The sequence below is a fragment of the Herpailurus yagouaroundi genome, unplaced genomic scaffold (assembly GCF_014898765.1).
Source record: "Herpailurus yagouaroundi ecotype Mexico unplaced genomic scaffold, PumYag 161, whole genome shotgun sequence".
Taxonomy (NCBI): domain Eukaryota; kingdom Metazoa; phylum Chordata; class Mammalia; order Carnivora; family Felidae; genus Herpailurus; species Herpailurus yagouaroundi.
The window spans coordinates 9,039,853-9,057,637 of NW_024412402.1; the positions used below are offsets into that span (position 1 = coordinate 9,039,853).

Sequence of the window (17,785 nt, forward strand, 5' to 3'; positions counted from 1 at the left end):
CTCCAACAGTAACAAACTGCTTATGACTGCCCCCCCATAACACTATGATGTCCCATACCCTTATGACTTCGCACTTCAACCTCCTTCCTCTTCTTATGTTGGCTGGCGACTGATATCCCTTAAGACAAAGCTCATGTATATTCTAGAAAGCTTCCCTAACCGCACTCTCCCAAGGCTGAATTTACTCTACCTTTGTGCACCCAAGCACCCTGAAAATCCTCTATAAGTAATACTAGCAAGTAGTATTGAAATTATTTACTTGTCTTTCTGCTCTAGATGGAAAGTAAGTTCCTAAGCTTAGGGACTATCACTACCTGTGAGAGCCCAGCAGCTGGTACACAGCTGCCTCAAGTAATCACATCTTTGCTAAGTGTTACTGAAATGATGGAGAGAACAGGCTTCCTTCCCTCTTGCCTAACACCCTCCCTAAGGGATGAGTAGGATGAATAACAGAGTGTTTTAGGAAGGGAAGCTTACTACAAACAGCTCCATCTCTAACCTCAAAAGCATGCAGGGTATTCTAGAGCACCAAGGAAACCACTGTTTTTTGCCCTGGGGAATAAGTACTTAAGAGAACCAACACTAATATGATCATACAGACGAAGGACATATGAATAACAAACCAAACCCTACAGAATCAAAAAACAAACCACAAGAGAACGCACAGTAGAAAAGCCTTGGACTATAGAATCAGGAGCCCATGATTTTTAATTTTTTTTTAATGTTTTTATTTATTTTTGAGAGAGACAGACAGAGTGCGAGCAGGGGAGGGGCAGAGAGAGGGGGAGACACAGTATCTGAAGTAGGCTCCAGGCTCTGAGCTGTCAGCACACAGCCCGATGCGGGGCTCTAACTCACGAACCGTGAGATCATGACCTGAGCCGAAATCGGACACTTCACGACTGAGCCATCCAGGCGCACCAGGAGCCCAGGATTCTAATTCCAGCTTTTTCAGGTGAGCTAAATAACTCAAGGTAAGTAGTTAAATTTATCTGGGCCTTGCTTGTCTTTTAAATAATAATGGGATTAGATTAATTGACCTTATGAGTTTTTCCAACTACAGATATGTTCTAGAAATGTTCACTTGCAATGGGCCAAAACCAGACAAACTAAAAGAGGTGACGAAAGAGTGAATAATGAGAAAGAAAACAAAAATGAGAAAGGGAACTAAAAGGAATGATGTCAGAAAAAATGCTAAGTGGAAGAAAACTCCTGGGAGAGCTGGAGACAAATCAGATATCAAGAAAATACTAGGTCAGGGAGAGTTCTGAGTGTGGGTCCAGAATTTTTTTTTTTTTTTAAAGAAAAAAAAAAAAAAAAGGATGGCCTCAGTGTAGCAGAGAAAATCTCTAGGGTTGTGGCTATAAAAAGATCCACTTTTGGCTATAAGACAAATCAGCATTCTGAAAAATGTCCTGCTACCAAACAAAGAGCCTATATCCAGTGAACTGCAAACCAAAGTAGTAAGCTAGCCTGAAACCACAGCCACCCTGAGGATACCCAGTATCAGGAACTAGAGCCTCAGATTTTGATAGCAGCTTGGGGGACAGAAGACAATGCCTCAGGTCCATAGGAGGTGGGGCAATGGATTTCAGTCACAGCAGAGGAACTTGAGCAGACTACTCTATTCTCAGACAGCAATTATAAAATCTGGACAAAATATGAAAGTGCAAGTATCTAAAATTCTTTGAAGGCATGGGAAAGTGACCAAAAGCAGGCAGAACCTGGATGAGTCCATTTGTAAAAAGATTTGTGAGCTTTTTGCCAGAGGGCACTTCCCGGTCTGCACAGCTCATGGAGGCAGAAAGTCACAGGCTTATTAGCTTGAGGTATCAGTGCAAAGAAGCCAGAGCAGCTGGAAAATCAGGAAGGAAACTCTGAAGGGGAGGAAGCTACAAAACAGATGAACCCTGCAATGTACACACAAACAGCACCTAAATCCTTGACTAACTGCTAAACTGTGCTTGCACAGGGGAACCACACTGGGTCCAGTGAAAAAGCAGCAGCTAGAAATTGAAAGAACTGAGCAGAAATTGTAGCTGCTGCCCACTGCAAAGGAGACAGCATTGGGAGCTCAAATGCACCCACTTAACAGTCTACTGGACATAAACATCAACATACTTCAGAGGAATATAACAGAATTCCAAGTTCTGACAATGTATCACTTACAGTATCCAATATATGTTAAAAAATGACCAGATATGTCAAGGAATAGTAAAATGTAATCAAACTCAAGAAAAGGCTATTAATAGAAACCAATCCTGAGGTGACCCAAATGTTACAATGAGCAAACAGGACTTCAAAGCACCAATTATAAATATTCTCAAGGAAGAGGGAAATGTCTCATAATGAATGAGCAGATGGAAAATCTCAGCAGAGAAATACAAACTATCAAATGGAAATTCTAGAATTGAAAAATACAATAAACTAGCTGAAACAAAAAATTCACTGTGTGGGCTTAATAGATTGGAGATGGCAGAAAGTCAATGAAGTGGAAAACAGATCAACAGAAACTATCTGACCTTAAGAACAAACAGAAAAAATGATGCTAGAAAAATGAACAGGACTTTAGAGCTCTGCGGAATAATATTAAGTGGTGGAAAATAACGTAACTGGAGAAGAAGAAACAGTAGTTCAGAAAAAATAACTGATGAAAAAATAGCCAAATACTTCCCAATGGTGAATAACATGAACTTAAAGATCCAGAGAGCATAACAAACCCAAAGCAGGATAAATACAAAGAAAACCACACTGAGGTACATGATAAACTGGCTAAAAACCTAAATCAAGAAGAAAAATCTGCCAGAGAAAAACAATATATTACAATGTGGGGCAGGGAGTAACAATAAAATAAATGAGGACTAAGGATTTACTTCTAATTAGAAACAGTGAAGGCCAGAAAATGATGAAACTTTCTTAAAGGGTTGACAAAACTGTCACAGAATTCTGATACTATCAATCCAGAGTTCTATGTGTTGGTTCACAACCTTGTGAGCTTCCTGGGGGAAGTCTGAAATTGGCCCCAGTACGTGGAGGGCAAGGAGAGAACAAAAACAAAAAAAGAGGCAGGCCACTCCACATTGATAGGGGGCAAGTTTAATAGGCAAGGGAACTTACATATGAAGCCTCTTTTGGGCAGCCACCTGGCGAATCTCAAAAACTTATACAGAGGCCTTAACTGGATTCAGCCACATATTTGGCCCAGGTGGTCTCAATAACACCTTACTCTTTCAAGGCTACATCCTTGAAGAGGGTAGGCAGGACACACATTCCAAGGACAAGGGAGAGGGTAAGAGGCCTCTGATTGCCTGGGTCCAGCTTCTGGGTCAACCAGTGGTAATGTCATCTTGATGACCTCCTCCAACAATACATCAGTAAAACTATCCTTGAGAAATGAAGGTGAGAAAAATGTCTTTAATTTAATAGAATTGTGCCAATGTCAATTTCCTTATTTTGGTAATGTACTATGGTTATGTTAGATTATCATTGGGGGAAGCTGGGTAAAGGGTACGCTGTAACACACTGTACTAATTTTTCAAGTTCTTATCTAAAATTATTTCAAAACTAAAGTTTTTAAAAATTAAAGGTGAAATAAAGACATCTTCACATCAACAAAAACATAGAATTTGTCACCAATAATCCTACACTAAAGGAATAATAAAAGTTGTTTAAAGAAAAAAAAAAGAAAAGAGCACCAGAAACGGTAAATACATGAGTTAAATATTAAATATTAACACTTATATATTTTGTTGTTTTTTTAGTTTTCTTTTTAAATAACTGTAAATAAAAAATTAGGGGCGCCTGGGTGGCGCAGTCGGTTAAGCGTCCGACTTCAGCCAGGTCACGATCTCCCGGTCCGTGAGTTCGAGCCCCGCGTCGGGCTCTGGGCTGATGGCTCAGAGCCTGGAGCCTGTTTCTGATTCTGTGTCTCCCTCTCTCTCTGCCCCTCCCCCGTTCATGCTCTGTCTCTCTCTGTCCCAAAAAAATAAATAAACGTTAAAAAAAAAAAAAAAATTTTTTTTTTTAAAAATTAGAACACTGGAGGGGTGCCTGGGTGGTTCAGTCGGTTAAGCATCTAACTTGGGCTCAAATTATGATCTTACGGTTTGTGAGTTCAAGCCCCACATCAGACTCTGCACTGACAATGCACAGCCTACTTGGGATTCGCTCTCTCCTTCTCTACCCACCCGTACCCATGCTTTCTCTGTCTCTCAAAATAAATAAACTTTTTAAAAAAATTAGAACACTATATTGTGGGGTCTATACCATTTATGTAATATATATGACAACAATAGCACATAGAACAGAGGGTAAGTGGAACCTCAGCGTTACATACAAGGTTTGTGTATTTTATGTGAAACAGTACAGTTATAAACTCCCAGTAGGCTGTGATGAGTTAAAGATACATACTGTAATCCTTAGAGCAAACACTAAAAAAGAAAACTGCAGAGAGGTTTAGCTAAACAGATAACGGAGCAATTAAAATTCAATACTAAATGTACACACCTAAAATCCAAAACACTGACAATACCAAAGGCTGGCAAGGGTATGGAGCAACAGGAATCCTCATTCTCTAGTGTAACAAAAAATGGTATAGCCACATTAGAAAACAACTGGCAGTTTCTTATCAAGTTCAACATCGTCTCACCATATATTCCAGCAATCACTGGGTATCTACCCAAATGAACTGAAAACTATGTCCACATAAAAATCTATACACAAATGTTTACTGTGGCTTTATTCATAGTTGCTAAAAACTGAAGATGTCCTTCAACTGGGGAATAAACAAACTGATACAGCCACATAATGGGATATTCATGCAAGAACATGGATAAACCTTACATGCATTTTGCTAAGTGCAAGAAGTCAGACTCAAAAGGCTCCATATTGTATGATTCCATTCCTGTGACACTCTGAAAAAGGCAAAACATAGGAACAGAAAGCAGAGCACTCATCACAAGGGTTTGGTGGACAAAGTGTAACTGACTAAAACAGGACTTACAGGGGAAATTTTTGGATGATGTAGCTGTTCCATACAGTAGTAGGGTGGTGAATAAATGACTCCATGCATTTGTCAAACCCCATAGAACTATACACAATAAAAAATAAACACTAACATAAGCAAACTATAAAAAGGAAAAATCACCCAGGATGTCAGGAGATCCCAGGATAGACGGGGACTATGACAAATGAATCTATATTACAAATGTATGACATAACAGTACTGGGGCAGGGCAGTTGGAAAATGGTTCTTTCACTAGAAATTATAAGGGTAGTAACAAAAGTAACTACACTATGTTTTTGTTGGAAATCTGTTTCTTACTCCTGACTCTCAATTCTGAAACTGTTTTACATGTATACAGAGATGAGCAAAATGGACGGTACATAGGGGTGCTAGGTTTCTCAATGCTGGAGAGGGAAGTTACAGACAAGCTAGAATAAAAGGTAATACTCCACTAGAGTCAACATTAGTATGAACTCATATTTACGTATCTGTATATATAAACATGTACATATACAGACACATACATACAGATAAGTAGGTACAGAAATAACAAATATGTGTGTGTACATGAATTACTAGACATGTACTACCTAGCTCTGTCTGCTGGCATAGCCTAGAAACAATGACACCCCAGTAACAAGTACTTCTAGCAGTCAGATCTTGGTTTCTAAATACCATTATCCATTAAAAGCAGCCAGGGCTGCTTGGAGAAATGGCTGATTCTAGGGCTGGGACAAGGAACATAGAAGATGAGCCTGGAGCATCTTGCAGTATCAGAAAGTCAGAGAGTACTCAAAAAATAAAAGGACAGGGCATGCAAAAGGGACACCTTAAAGAATTCCCAGTAGCTAAAGAACAGAACAATTTATTTAAATAAATAACAAAATAAATAACATACTACTGGATTACAATCCAGTATAAAATTGGATGAATCATTACTGATATAAATAAATAACTGACTAAGCAAATGGGGTGACAAAACAAATCCCTATAGAAAAAGCCCAAATAATAAATGTAGCTATGCCACCTACAGGTCACCTTTTGAGTACAAGCTAAACTCAGTGACTCACTTCTAGAGAACTAAGTATGTACGGAAGGGGGAAAAGAGTAACTAAAATGGAGATACCTGGCAAACACTCACTACAGCTGAACCAAGTGACTGAGGTTAACACTAGGGATGTCCTGTTGTTACCAGGTACCGGTTAAATGATGTGATGAGAAGGGCATGCCACCACTGTGGCATTCTTTCCAAAAACCCATAACCCCAGTCTAACCATGAGAAAAACATCAAATGAACCCACTTTGAGGGAAATTCTACAAAATAACTGACCATATTCCAAAAAATTGTCATGGTGACAAACAGCAAAGAAAGACTGAGAAACTGTCACAGACCAGAGAAGACTAAGGAGAAATGACAACTAAGTGCAATGTGGGATCCTGAACAGAAAAGGATTTTAGTGGAAAAAACTAGTAAAATCCAAGTAAAATCTGGTACATTAATAGCAACATACCAATGTTGTTCTGATAAATAAATGTACCATGGTAATGCAATGAATGATAATAAAATTGGATGAGGAGTGTATAGGAATTCTTTATACTATCTGCAAATTTTCTATAAATCTAAAATTATTCCAAAACAAAAAGTTTATGTTTAAAAAAATACAAAAATTAATTTTCAAAACACTCCCCCAAACAACTGCAGGATACATATTATCCTCATATGCAAATGGACTATTCACCAAGGTCAACCATATACTGGGCCATAAAACACATCTTAATACATTTCAAAAGATCAAAATATCATGGAGTATATTCTCTGACCTCATCAGAATTAAACTGGAAATCAATAATGGTGAGATACTACAGAAGTCTAAATGTTTGGAATTAATGCATTCCTAAATAACTAACTAATAGATCAAAGAATGAACCAAAATCCAACACACATTCCGGAAAAAAAAAAAAAAAAAAACTGTCAGCAAACTAGGAATAGAAAGGAACCTTCTCAACTCAGCGAAGGGAATCTACAAAAACACCTATAGCTTATAACATATTTAATGGTAAAACACTGACTGTTGTTCTCCTAAGATTTAGGAAGAAGGCAAAGATGTGTGTTCTTACTACTTCTATTCAACATCTGCACTGAAGCTCTAGTTACTACAATTAAGGTAAGAAAAAGAAACAAAGGGCATTTGGATTGGAAAGGAAGAAGTAAAACTCTATATTCACAGAGGACCTGATCCTCTAGGTACAAAATCTGATGGATTCTACAAAAAAGTTATTGTACAAAAAGCTTTAACTTCAGTAACAACTGATACTTGTCACCAATGATAAAATTCAAGACTTTAAGCATAAATTAGAATTTGAATACACTTGGATCCGCCACCATGAACTTTAGCTTCCTATTAAGATTTTGGTGATGAGATCAGAGGTAACGTTAACAAATACAAATCACTGATGTTGTATAATGAAAAATGTCAACATTTGGCAGGTCTGAAAAACTCAGCAAACCACTATTTTCCAAATGACCAGCACATGATGTTCACGCACTGGGAAAAGATCCCTACAAAGTAAAAAACAAAAACAAAAACAAAAACAAAAAAACAATTTTAATGTAACAGTATTAAAAGTTCTTTGATATGGTTTCAGACTCCATGTTATAAATCACCTTTAAGAAACTATCACCTGTTGAATTTCTGTGTAGTACAAAATATAATACACCTTCCTTTTCTAACAACCTATGTATAAGGCTGATTTTTTTTTTTTTTTTTTAAGTAGGCTTCATGCCCAGCCCGGAGCCCAATGCAGGCCTTGTGCTCATTACCCTGAGATCACGACCTGAGCTGAGATCGAGTCAGACACTTAACCGACTGAGCCACCCAGGTGCCCCACAGCTGAATTTTCTAAGGCTAAACTTTCTTTCAATACTCCAACTAAACAAACTGCAACAGACTCAATGCAGAATCCTGCTATCGACTATTAAGCCAAACATTAATAAGATTTGCAAAAATGTAAATCAATGCCATTCTTCTACTTTCTTTGTTTGGAAAACAGTTCTTTTTCTTAAAAAATATGGTAATTATATTAACATAATGGCTTTATTATGTTTTTAGTGAACTAATTAATAAACACTTTTTAAACTTCTCAGTTTAATTTCTAATAAGGTAAATATTAATACATATAAACCACATAAACAAAAGCTGTTTGGGGTTCTCAAGTATAAAGGGGTCTTGAGATCAAAAAGTTTGAGAACCACTATGGTAAACGCTAGAACAATGTCCTTCCGTAGGCAAGAGGAGATGGGATCTACCATGTAAACAGAGGAGCAGACTTTGAACAGAAGCACACAACAGACAGTAAGTTAGAGTAAATGGGTACAGATGCTGGCTGTAGGGGTCAGGGAGATATCGTAAGTAACTCATTCCTAAGTCAGTGAAGAGAAGGTTCAAGGGCTACATTTTTAAAGATACAACATACGAAAGACTCCAGACTACCGCCCATCACTCATCCCCACTAAACCTTAGAAAATATCTCTAGAAGTGACCAACGTCAACAACAAAGGGTATCCCATCAGAAGCAGCAGAGCTGTTTGTCCAGAGCTTTAAAAAAACACTTTGAAAAGGAAAAACGGAGAAGGAGGAAGAATATTTTAAGCATGGGAAATGGGATTTGGGGACCTCAGAAACAGAAGCAAGCAAACTGCATATTATTAACTTTGTGGTTAGAACAGAAAATGAGGCAGAGTGTAGAGTGATGTAAGAACGCTAGGAAAGGGTAGGGTCAGATGGAAAACAAAACAAAAATGTAGGAAACACTCAGGCTTACCTGTCAACTCCATCCCAGCGATATCCAGGCCAGATATTGAATCTGTTGGGAGGAGGGGCAGGACCACTGTAGCGAGGTCTCACTGGTGAGAGGAGAGAGGGAGAAGTTAGTTACCTCTATAACTCAATCCAGAGTCGGGTGGCAGTGGGAACAAAAATTTTATACAGAAATCTCTAGTAAGCTGAACGCAAATTTCCAAATACAAGGAACCTAAAAAACTGTATGGGAGAGCCTTCTCTGCACCTGACTATGTATCATCAAGCTAAAGACTATCTCTCTTTACACAAGTCACCTTCATCTCTGACGAATCCCAGAAGGCTCACCTTTCTTATTCTTGTTCTCCTTAGCCTTATTCTTCTTGATAAAGTTGGCCATGGGGTCCCCCTCTCTTTCCTGTTCTCGCAGCATCCGATCCAGATCTTCATCATCAATGTAGCGCGCCAGAGGCTTTTGCATTTCCTTCACTGCATCCTCCACATTTTGTTGCTGCTGCCGGCTCTGGGCAAGCCTGGGCAAAAAGAACCAAGAGTGTATGCTGTCCCGTTTAACATTTGCACTCTCACACTGAGCGGACCATACTGCTACATTTGGGGAACTTCCTTTTCCCAGCAGCGTTGGCCAAATATTGAAAAGAGCAAAACTAGAATACCGATGCCAAGTGTGGAGTACCCCAGTATCTTAGGAGGGAGACCGAGCACACTGAACCTTCCATTCCTGAAACAGCTGTGAAGGCACAACAAACTAACTCACTGGTCAGAAAAATAGAGAATGACCTCCTCCAGTCAGCACAGTCTTCTTCTCCGTTTCAGTGGTTCTCTTACCCTTTTCCCCACTGAGCGTACAGCTCCTCTCTCTCCGAGTCCTTCTCTGCTTTTCTCCTTTGCTCTAAACGTTCCAGTTTCAAATTCCTCTTACGACCAGACTTATCTCGAAATACAGTTTCAGCATATTGGAATTCAGCTGCAAAGGAAAATTATACTTTTAAAGATAAACAACCAGGTATCAGAATTGGGAATAATATTCTAACAGTTGAAATCAACGTGGGATTCCGATGCTGAATAAAAATTTTTGCAGCCAGACTACAAGTAGCTCCTACCAATGTCTAACTAACCTTTGTCAAGAAAGAAAAAGAACCACTTGGGACCACTAAGAAGTTAAAATAATGCATAAAACCAGAGCTGAAATTTGACCTCAATTAAAAGTTTAAAATATCAGATACAATAAGTTACGTTAAAAAAATAAAATCAAATCTACATGAGCCTCGACTGGTCTCTGCATTTTCACTTTTACCTTCAAACGCCGTAGTTTCTTGGTCCCGTTTCTTGAGCTCTTGCTGCTCTCGCTGTATGTCAGTTAACACCAACCCAGTTCTTGCCCCAGAATACATGTGAGCAGCCTATGCAATGGAAAAGGGAGCATCCAACATTAATGAGACGATGTAGCAGCAGGCTCCAGGGTAGACAGGTGCATTTTTGCCCGACGATGAGCAATAACCAAACCAAACGACTCCAACTTTGTATTCTCATTATCGACCACAAGATTCACAAAATAAAAAAGAAATAAAATTGAACTTCATGGCAAATTAATAGTACTACCAAGTTTGAAGAATAAACACAAACACAAACTAACAAAATACTAAAGAAAAAGCTAAGCATCTAAATAGTTCTGACTTTTCAGTGTATAAACTGCATACATGAAGACACATTCTCAGGTCACCTGATCAGAAGCCTGTATCAAGCTCTAAGCCCCTCAGTGAAGACCCACACTAATAAAATATTCCATTTAAACTACAAACTCAAGCAAGTCTAAGGTCCCTCAGTTGTGGATATATTTCAGGATAATGACAAGTTGTGACCAAATCAAACCTTCTTACTAAACCCTATTTCATAGCAAGATAACCAACCAATGCATAAACGGAGTATACAGTGTATTGTGGTGTCCTTAAGCAATGTGCTTAATTTAATATGAAACTATCCATGAAGTAAACAGATACCTAAAATGTCAAGGGGTCCAGCTGCAACACAGACCTCACTCTGTTTCCCAGGAAAGAAGAACCCTACTTCCTGGGCCAGGGACAGGCTGCCAGGACCATGTGGGCTACAGAGGAGACGTGCCTGAAAAGTCTGGGTTGGAGGTAAATGTGCATACTACAGGCTCTATTATTCTGTTTCTTAACCAACTCACTGGAATAAGATTCTTTTCCTAGCACTGGGGTGCTTTACAAAACAACTGCTCCAAGTTCATGCAGATGTTCTGGGCAATTCATGCTTCATCACAGATTTAAAATAAAACACAGACTTCCCAGGTGGTATGATTCGTAAAAGTAATTTTATATTCTAAATGTCTCTTAAGATCTGCAAATGGAGACTGGTAGTCCAATTTATAATAATCAATTGCTTACACTAAAGTCTGACTTTTTCTGGGCACTGTGCTAAGAGTTTTACTTATACAAGCTAATTTAATTCTCACAATAACCTCATGAAGTATATGCTACTATTATCCCCATTTTACAGATGAAGAAGCTGGGGCTTAGAGATCTCACATATCTTGCTCAAATCTCATAGACAGTAAGCAGAAGCAGGAGGATTTGAATGTCATCCGATTAACACAAAGTTTGTGCTCCAAACTCTACTCTGTAAACTACAGTTCTCAGTTTATTCATGAGAAAATAGGAAGTTTTTCCGGACCCATTAAAAAATGACATTTGTGGAATAAAGAGGATATAAAGTCAGAAGCTACTTAGGTACTGGTATTTGCAAGTTCATCCGGGCTGGGTCATAGGCAGTCCTGCCTTCAGAAGGAGCAAAGAGCTCCAGAGGTAACTCTGCAATAGACTTACTCTACTACCAGGAGCCACCCCCTCCCTCTCTGGTTTATCTCTCTGAAACTTGTACAGAAATAGAAAAGAGCAGTCACTCTAAAAGAAGGTATGGCTCCTGAAAATTCCTACCTTCTTTCCTAGAGGCTGACTCCTTCGAGGTGGAGACAGATCGGAATCAGAAGATTTGGCCCTCTGTTTCCTCCTTGGTGGAGACAGGTCAGAATCAGAGCTCCGGTATGTAGGTCTATTCCGTGGAGGTGACAGATCTGAATCAGAATTTTTGTGCCCTGAACTCTGTTTTTGCCGTGGAGGAGAAAGATCTGAATCAGAGGCTTTCCGACTATCATCTGGGTAGGAGGAAGAGTCCAACATGTGACTCTGATATCTCCTAGGCGAAGAGTTTGTACGAAATTTCCTATGGCTGGGGGAAGAGTCTAGAAATTAAAAAATAAAGTCTTTAATCCCATTGGTGGAATCTTAAAAACGGAACTTATCAAGCTAATGTCCAATATTCATTTGGTCCTCCTCTAAACAGCTATCACTATCCTAAACACAAGTACAGATGACATGGGAAAAGAGCAGAGTCAGACACAACTTTTACAACCAATAGGCAGGAGGTGGGGTTCTATTCCCAAGTTACTAGTGACTGTGACGAGCATGTGAGGTCTCAACATACTCACCTACGTCATATTTATCTGAGCACAGAATGGGAGAAACAACTCACACTCAGATCTCAGGGCTGTGGCAAAAGTTACAACTGCCTAGAATACACTGTGATGTCAGAGACTAAAGGATAACAATATACTTTATTTAAGAATGAAAACAGGGGCGCCTGGGTGGCTCAGTCGGTTGAGTGTCCAACTTCGGCTCAGGTCAGATCTCACGGCTCGTGAGTTCAAGCCCCACGTCGGGCTCTCTGCTGACAGCTCAGAGCCTGGAGACTGCTTTGGATTCTGTGTCCCTTTCTCACTCTGCCCCTCCCTCACTCATGCTGTCTCTCTCTCTCTCTCTCTCGCTCTCTCTCTCTCTCTCTCACTCTCAAGAATAAATAAAACAGTAAAAACTATTAAAAACAATGAATGAAAACAGGACCTAGTGAGTAAACAAATCTCACTGCACAGGCCTGAGTTGTAGACAGAAACATCACAAATCACCTCCCAAAGAAGCAATGGGTATCCACAGTCTTAAAACCATACATGCCCCTTAACCAACAAATCAATTTCTACTTTGTTTCCCAGGAAACATATCTAGAAGTACTTAAATTTCCAGGAAATCTATCTAAAAGTAGATAAGGAAATAATCCAGAATGGAGCAATGATTTATCTACAAGGATGTTCATTTTAAAATTATAAAAACAAAATTTATAAATAACCTAAAATATGCACTATTAGGGAAATGGTTAAGTACATTTATGTAACAGAACACAAATAAAGACCACGTTAATTTATGACACGGCAAAGGTAACATTAAGTGAATAAACCAGGCAAGATTACACATATAACATGTATATACTACATAGAAAGGGCTCAACTATATAAAAAAATGAATAGAAAAAGGCTTTAAAAAACATTGGCCACAACACTAAGAGCAAATGGCTTTCAATGAACTTTGTACCTTTCTTCTGCTTCTTTGTACGTTTCTATACACTCTGAAGTTTCTACATCAAACATGTTGTATTTTCACATGGGGTAGGGAGAAAAAACAAAAAAATATATAAAAATGTCTTCCTTGGGGTGCCTGAGTGACTCAGTTGGTTAAGCGTCCCACTCTTGGTTTTGGCTCAGGTCATGACCTCAAGGTTCGTGAGTTCAAGTCCCATGTCAGGCTCTGTGCTAACAGCATGGAGCCTGTTTGGGATTCTCGCACATGCGCTCTTTCTCTCTGCCCCTTTCCCCCTTAAAATCAAAATAAACTAAAAAAAAGAAAAAAAAAAAAAAAAAGGTCCCCCTTGCCACTGTAAATTTTAACTCTCCTCAGCCCAACCTCTCCTCATTTCCCTACAGTTTTTAAAACTTCTCCAAAGAAATGGCATTCTCATTTCTAAAGACCGCAAGAAGTAAAAGGTCCAAAAGAAAGCACTCAGAATAAGTCCCTCTATGGACAATCAAATGCTTACCTTTAGAATCATGCTTATGGGATTTTGCTCGCTTTTTTCGTGGAGGAGAGCGGTCCGAGTCATACTCATATTTGCTGTTCTTTGGGATTGATGTGTGAGATGGTCCCGGCCCCTTCGAATGTGGAGAAGTTTTCCTAGAAGCTCTCTCTGGGCCTTTACTGCTTTTGGGTCTGGGCAGTGAATGAGGGACACTAGCAGCCAAATCAGGGGAGTTATGATGGGCCCTCCTGAGCTGCGATGTGTCCAAGGAGTCATGAGTCCTTCTAGGTTGAGATGTGTCAGGTGAGCTATTTTGAGCCCTTCTGGGAACAGAGCTATCTGAGGAATTGTGACAGGCCCTCCTAGGAAGAGATGAATCTGGTGTGTCATGATGGGTTCTCCTAGGAGACATGCCTGAAGAATGACGATGAGGCTTCCTGAGGGGAGAAGGATCCGGAGAAGTATGACGGACCCTCCTGGGGGGAGATGGGTCCGGGGTGTCGTGACGGACCCTCCTGGGGGGAGATGGGTCCGGGGTGTCGTGACGGACCCTCCTCGGGGGAGATGGGTCCGGGGTGTCGTGACGGACCCTCCTTGGGGGAGATGAATCCAGGGAGTCACGACGGAAGTGTCTGTGTGAGGGCAGATCTTCACTGTGACCTAAACACAAATAGCAAACGTAAGATCCCCACAAATGCCCTATTCACCTTTGATATGCAAAGTTTCAAAAGATGGCCCAGGAGCAAACATCTCAAAACTACTCAGAAATCTTCTGCTTAGGGGCAATAAACCAGCATTCACTCATGAATACCTTAAAAATAACCTCTCCTAGGGGTGCCTGGGTGGCTCAGTCGGTTAAGTGTCCGGCTTCGGCTCAGGTCACGATCTCGCAGTTCGTGGAGTTCAAGCCCCACATCAGGCTCTGTGCTGACAGTTCCAAGCCTGGAGCCTGCTTCAGATTCTGTGTCTCCCTCTCTCTCTGCCCCTCCCCCACTCATGCTCTGTCTCTGTCTCAAAAATAAACATTTAAAAAAATGTTTTAAAGAAAAAAATAAATAACCTCTCCTATCTGCCTAATGAGCCATTTAAATGCATTTTTCATATTCTACCTTTTAAGGTACACTAGGCAGGTATCCTTGTTTCACAGACATGTGAAACAGAGGCTCCAAGGAGCTGAGTGATTTCTTACCAAAGGTCACAGCCACTAAGACGAAGAGATAGGCTAACACCCTGATCCTCTCTCAATCCAATGCTCTTCCCAAAACTGTGCCTGTGCAGAGCTCCCAGTCAGAGGCTCCTACTGATATTTAGACTAGGTAACACACAGTTTATACTCACTCTTCTTTCAAAATGCAGACTGACTAAGCCTGTGCCGCATCAAAATGAAATGTAATTAACTATTTGATCAATGTCACTGTGCTCTTTACTGGGGGGAGAGCACCAGAAAATAAGAGGGATCAGCATTTCCTGATCACGTATTACAAGTCCATGGTTTATATGGATTCCCTCACTGAATTCTCACAAGCCTAAAAGATAAATACTATTATCCCATTTTATAGATGAAGAAGTTGATACTCAGAAACACTAAGTCCTACTGCCAAAGTCACACTGCTAATAAGTGATAGAGGATCCATTCCAGATCTGTTTGACTGTAGAGTCCGTGTGCAATCTTTTAAACTAGGTAGCTGAGGAAAGAGTTTGAAACTTCCAGTTTTCAAAGGTATAAGAGAATGAAATGTTTACAGCAACTCAGGACATTTCCAAAATCCAGTATTTCTTGTCATTGAGCTCCACATCCCAAATTCAAATAAATGCTCGGTAGGACCCAATAAATACTTGCTAAGTGGATGAATTAAACCAAGTCAACTCCTTTACTTTGGGAAATAGTCCTATCTGATGGCAATCACCACTCAGAGAAAAGTACTGATATCTGTGGGACACCTGACAGCAAATCTAATCCATGGCGTTGATAAATTCCATGATATTTACAAAAAGGAAGTAAGAATCAGAGACCAAAGAGGATATTTCCAGTGACAAATGGGGATGGAGCAGTGAGAGTTAAGTAGAAGAAAAACAACTATTCAAGGGTGATGGGGTGGGGGTTTGGTATCTCTTCCTAGACCTATAAATATGGAGACCTAAAGATTCTCTCTGAAAAAAGGACTGTGGAAAAAACAATAAATAACAACAAAGAAAAAAGAAAAAAGGATTATGGAAAAGATTAGAAACACACCCACAGAGAAAAACAAAATAGTAAGAGTGAACAAGATTCGGATAAAAGAATACATACTGATAATAAACTTTTAATTCACAGAACATAATAATAATATACTGAAAAGTAACTGAGGCAATAGTGATCACTAACCTATAACCAACAGTCACTTTTGTTATGCATGTTTTTCTTATCAGAATTGTAGGATAATTAACATAAGCACAAAATATAAAACAGAAAGAACAAATCTTGTTTAGCAGTTAATTCATCTACTACTCTGCATGTATGAAAAAGGAACAAGTGTCGAGAGTAAACTGGAGTTAAATGGCTATACAGAAGCAAGATTCCTGATTATGCTAGGTGGGAGAAAGACCAAACCAATTACGAACAGGTCTTGTCAGGGCACCTGGGTGGCTCAGTCGGTTAAGCGGCGGACTTTAGCCCAGGTCATGATCCCACGGTTCGTGAGTCCAAGCCCCGCATCAGGTTCTGTGCTGACAGCTCAGAGCCTGGAGCCTGTTTCGGATTCTGTGTCTCCCTCTTTCTCTGTCCCTCCCCTGCTTGCATTCTGTCTCTCTGTCTCTCTCTCTCAAAAATAAAAATAAACATTAAAAAAAATTTTTTTTTGAAAAGAACAGGTCTTGTCTCACTCAGACATGACAAACAAATATCATTTGTCCATTCTCAAAGAACTCAAAAACTTTTTAAATAGGGAGTTAAATTATTAGCCTAGGGAGAGGGTACACAGTGGGCAAGTGGAGGATAATGCACTGCAAAATACCCATGTTTAAAGGAAGAACGAAGAAAGACTTAACTATATACTAAGTGCTCTCCTATTTGGGCCAGAGGTCAGTGGTTACTGCAAGGCCCCCACATAAGTCACTTTCTGATTTATGTGTAACCTAAGTTAGTAACCCTAACTAATGCCGAAATAGAAGAGAAAATGGGACACCTGGTCTCTCAGTTCCCATGTCTTGCTACCTCCCAAGAAATTCTGAATTTTTTTTCGCACTGTATTTTTCAGGATTAAGGACACACTAAAACAACCTATATATGCCTCTAAAAAAAAAGTGTAGAGAAAAAAAAAAAGGCTTCCCCTATAAATGGGAAATTTAGATTTATCTACTGTTGAAACTAACCTCCTAGAAGCTTCCATTTGGCACTGGAACGAAAGGCTTCCATCTGCTTGACCTCTTCTGGCCGCTCATCCACAAACTCAGCCACCTGTCAGAGTTAGGACAACTTACGTTGAGAAAATCCACAGGATCCAGTCAAGGAGCACTACTGTTTCAGGAACCTAAAGCTATCACCATTCCCATTCTCAATGCACACGGCACACACGAGTCCAAAACAGCCATGAAGAAACATGTGGAAATATGTAGTGGTCCTCAGTTATGTTTGTCCTATGAGATGTTTATCTGATTGTCACTGGATAGTTTAATTATACATCTTTCTCTGACTAATCAATTTTCCTCCAAATGTGAACTTTTTCATTACAAACCTTCTTTATCAACCTGTCAGGTGCACAACTGCCCCAGGGAAGCTAAAAGCTAAATTCCTTTCACCTTTCTACTTTTATGTTATATCCAGAGTGACAATACAGGCCGGTTCCCTGGCACTCCTATCGCTCATCAAGGGCTTCAGGCTCCTTATGAAACCTTTGTTGTCAGAGGTAGTCACAATGACAGATCTTCTTAAATCCAACCAAAAGAAATCATTAAGAAGTACACAGAATCACAGAATCTTTAAGGGATAAAAACATTTCAGATCATCGAAATTCCCAAACAAATCTGGAATATTCTTGTATCCTTGATAAATGATCACTCACCC

The 17,785-nt window shown here is 39.7% G+C and overlaps 1 protein-coding gene across 2 annotated transcripts in view; it reads right to left on the reverse strand.

Moving 5' to 3' along the window:
* The window catches only part of BUD13 (BUD13 spliceosome associated protein), a 60,429-nt gene that overhangs the window by 35,659 nt on the left and 6,985 nt on the right, over window positions 1–17,785 (reverse strand). For both annotated transcript variants that reach the window (XM_040483098.1, XM_040483097.1), the window contains exons 3-9: window positions 17,095–17,179; window positions 13,765–14,403; window positions 11,778–12,082; window positions 10,118–10,223; window positions 9,649–9,787; window positions 9,151–9,335; window positions 8,828–8,909 (exon numbers count right to left, since the gene is read on the reverse strand). In XM_040483098.1, the coding sequence (XP_040339032.1) occupies window positions 8,828–8,909; window positions 9,151–9,335; window positions 9,649–9,787; window positions 10,118–10,223; window positions 11,778–12,082; window positions 13,765–14,403; window positions 17,095–17,179 (1,541 nt within the window). The remainder of the gene's footprint in view (window positions 1–8,827; window positions 8,910–9,150; window positions 9,336–9,648; window positions 9,788–10,117; window positions 10,224–11,777; window positions 12,083–13,764; window positions 14,404–17,094; window positions 17,180–17,785) is intronic.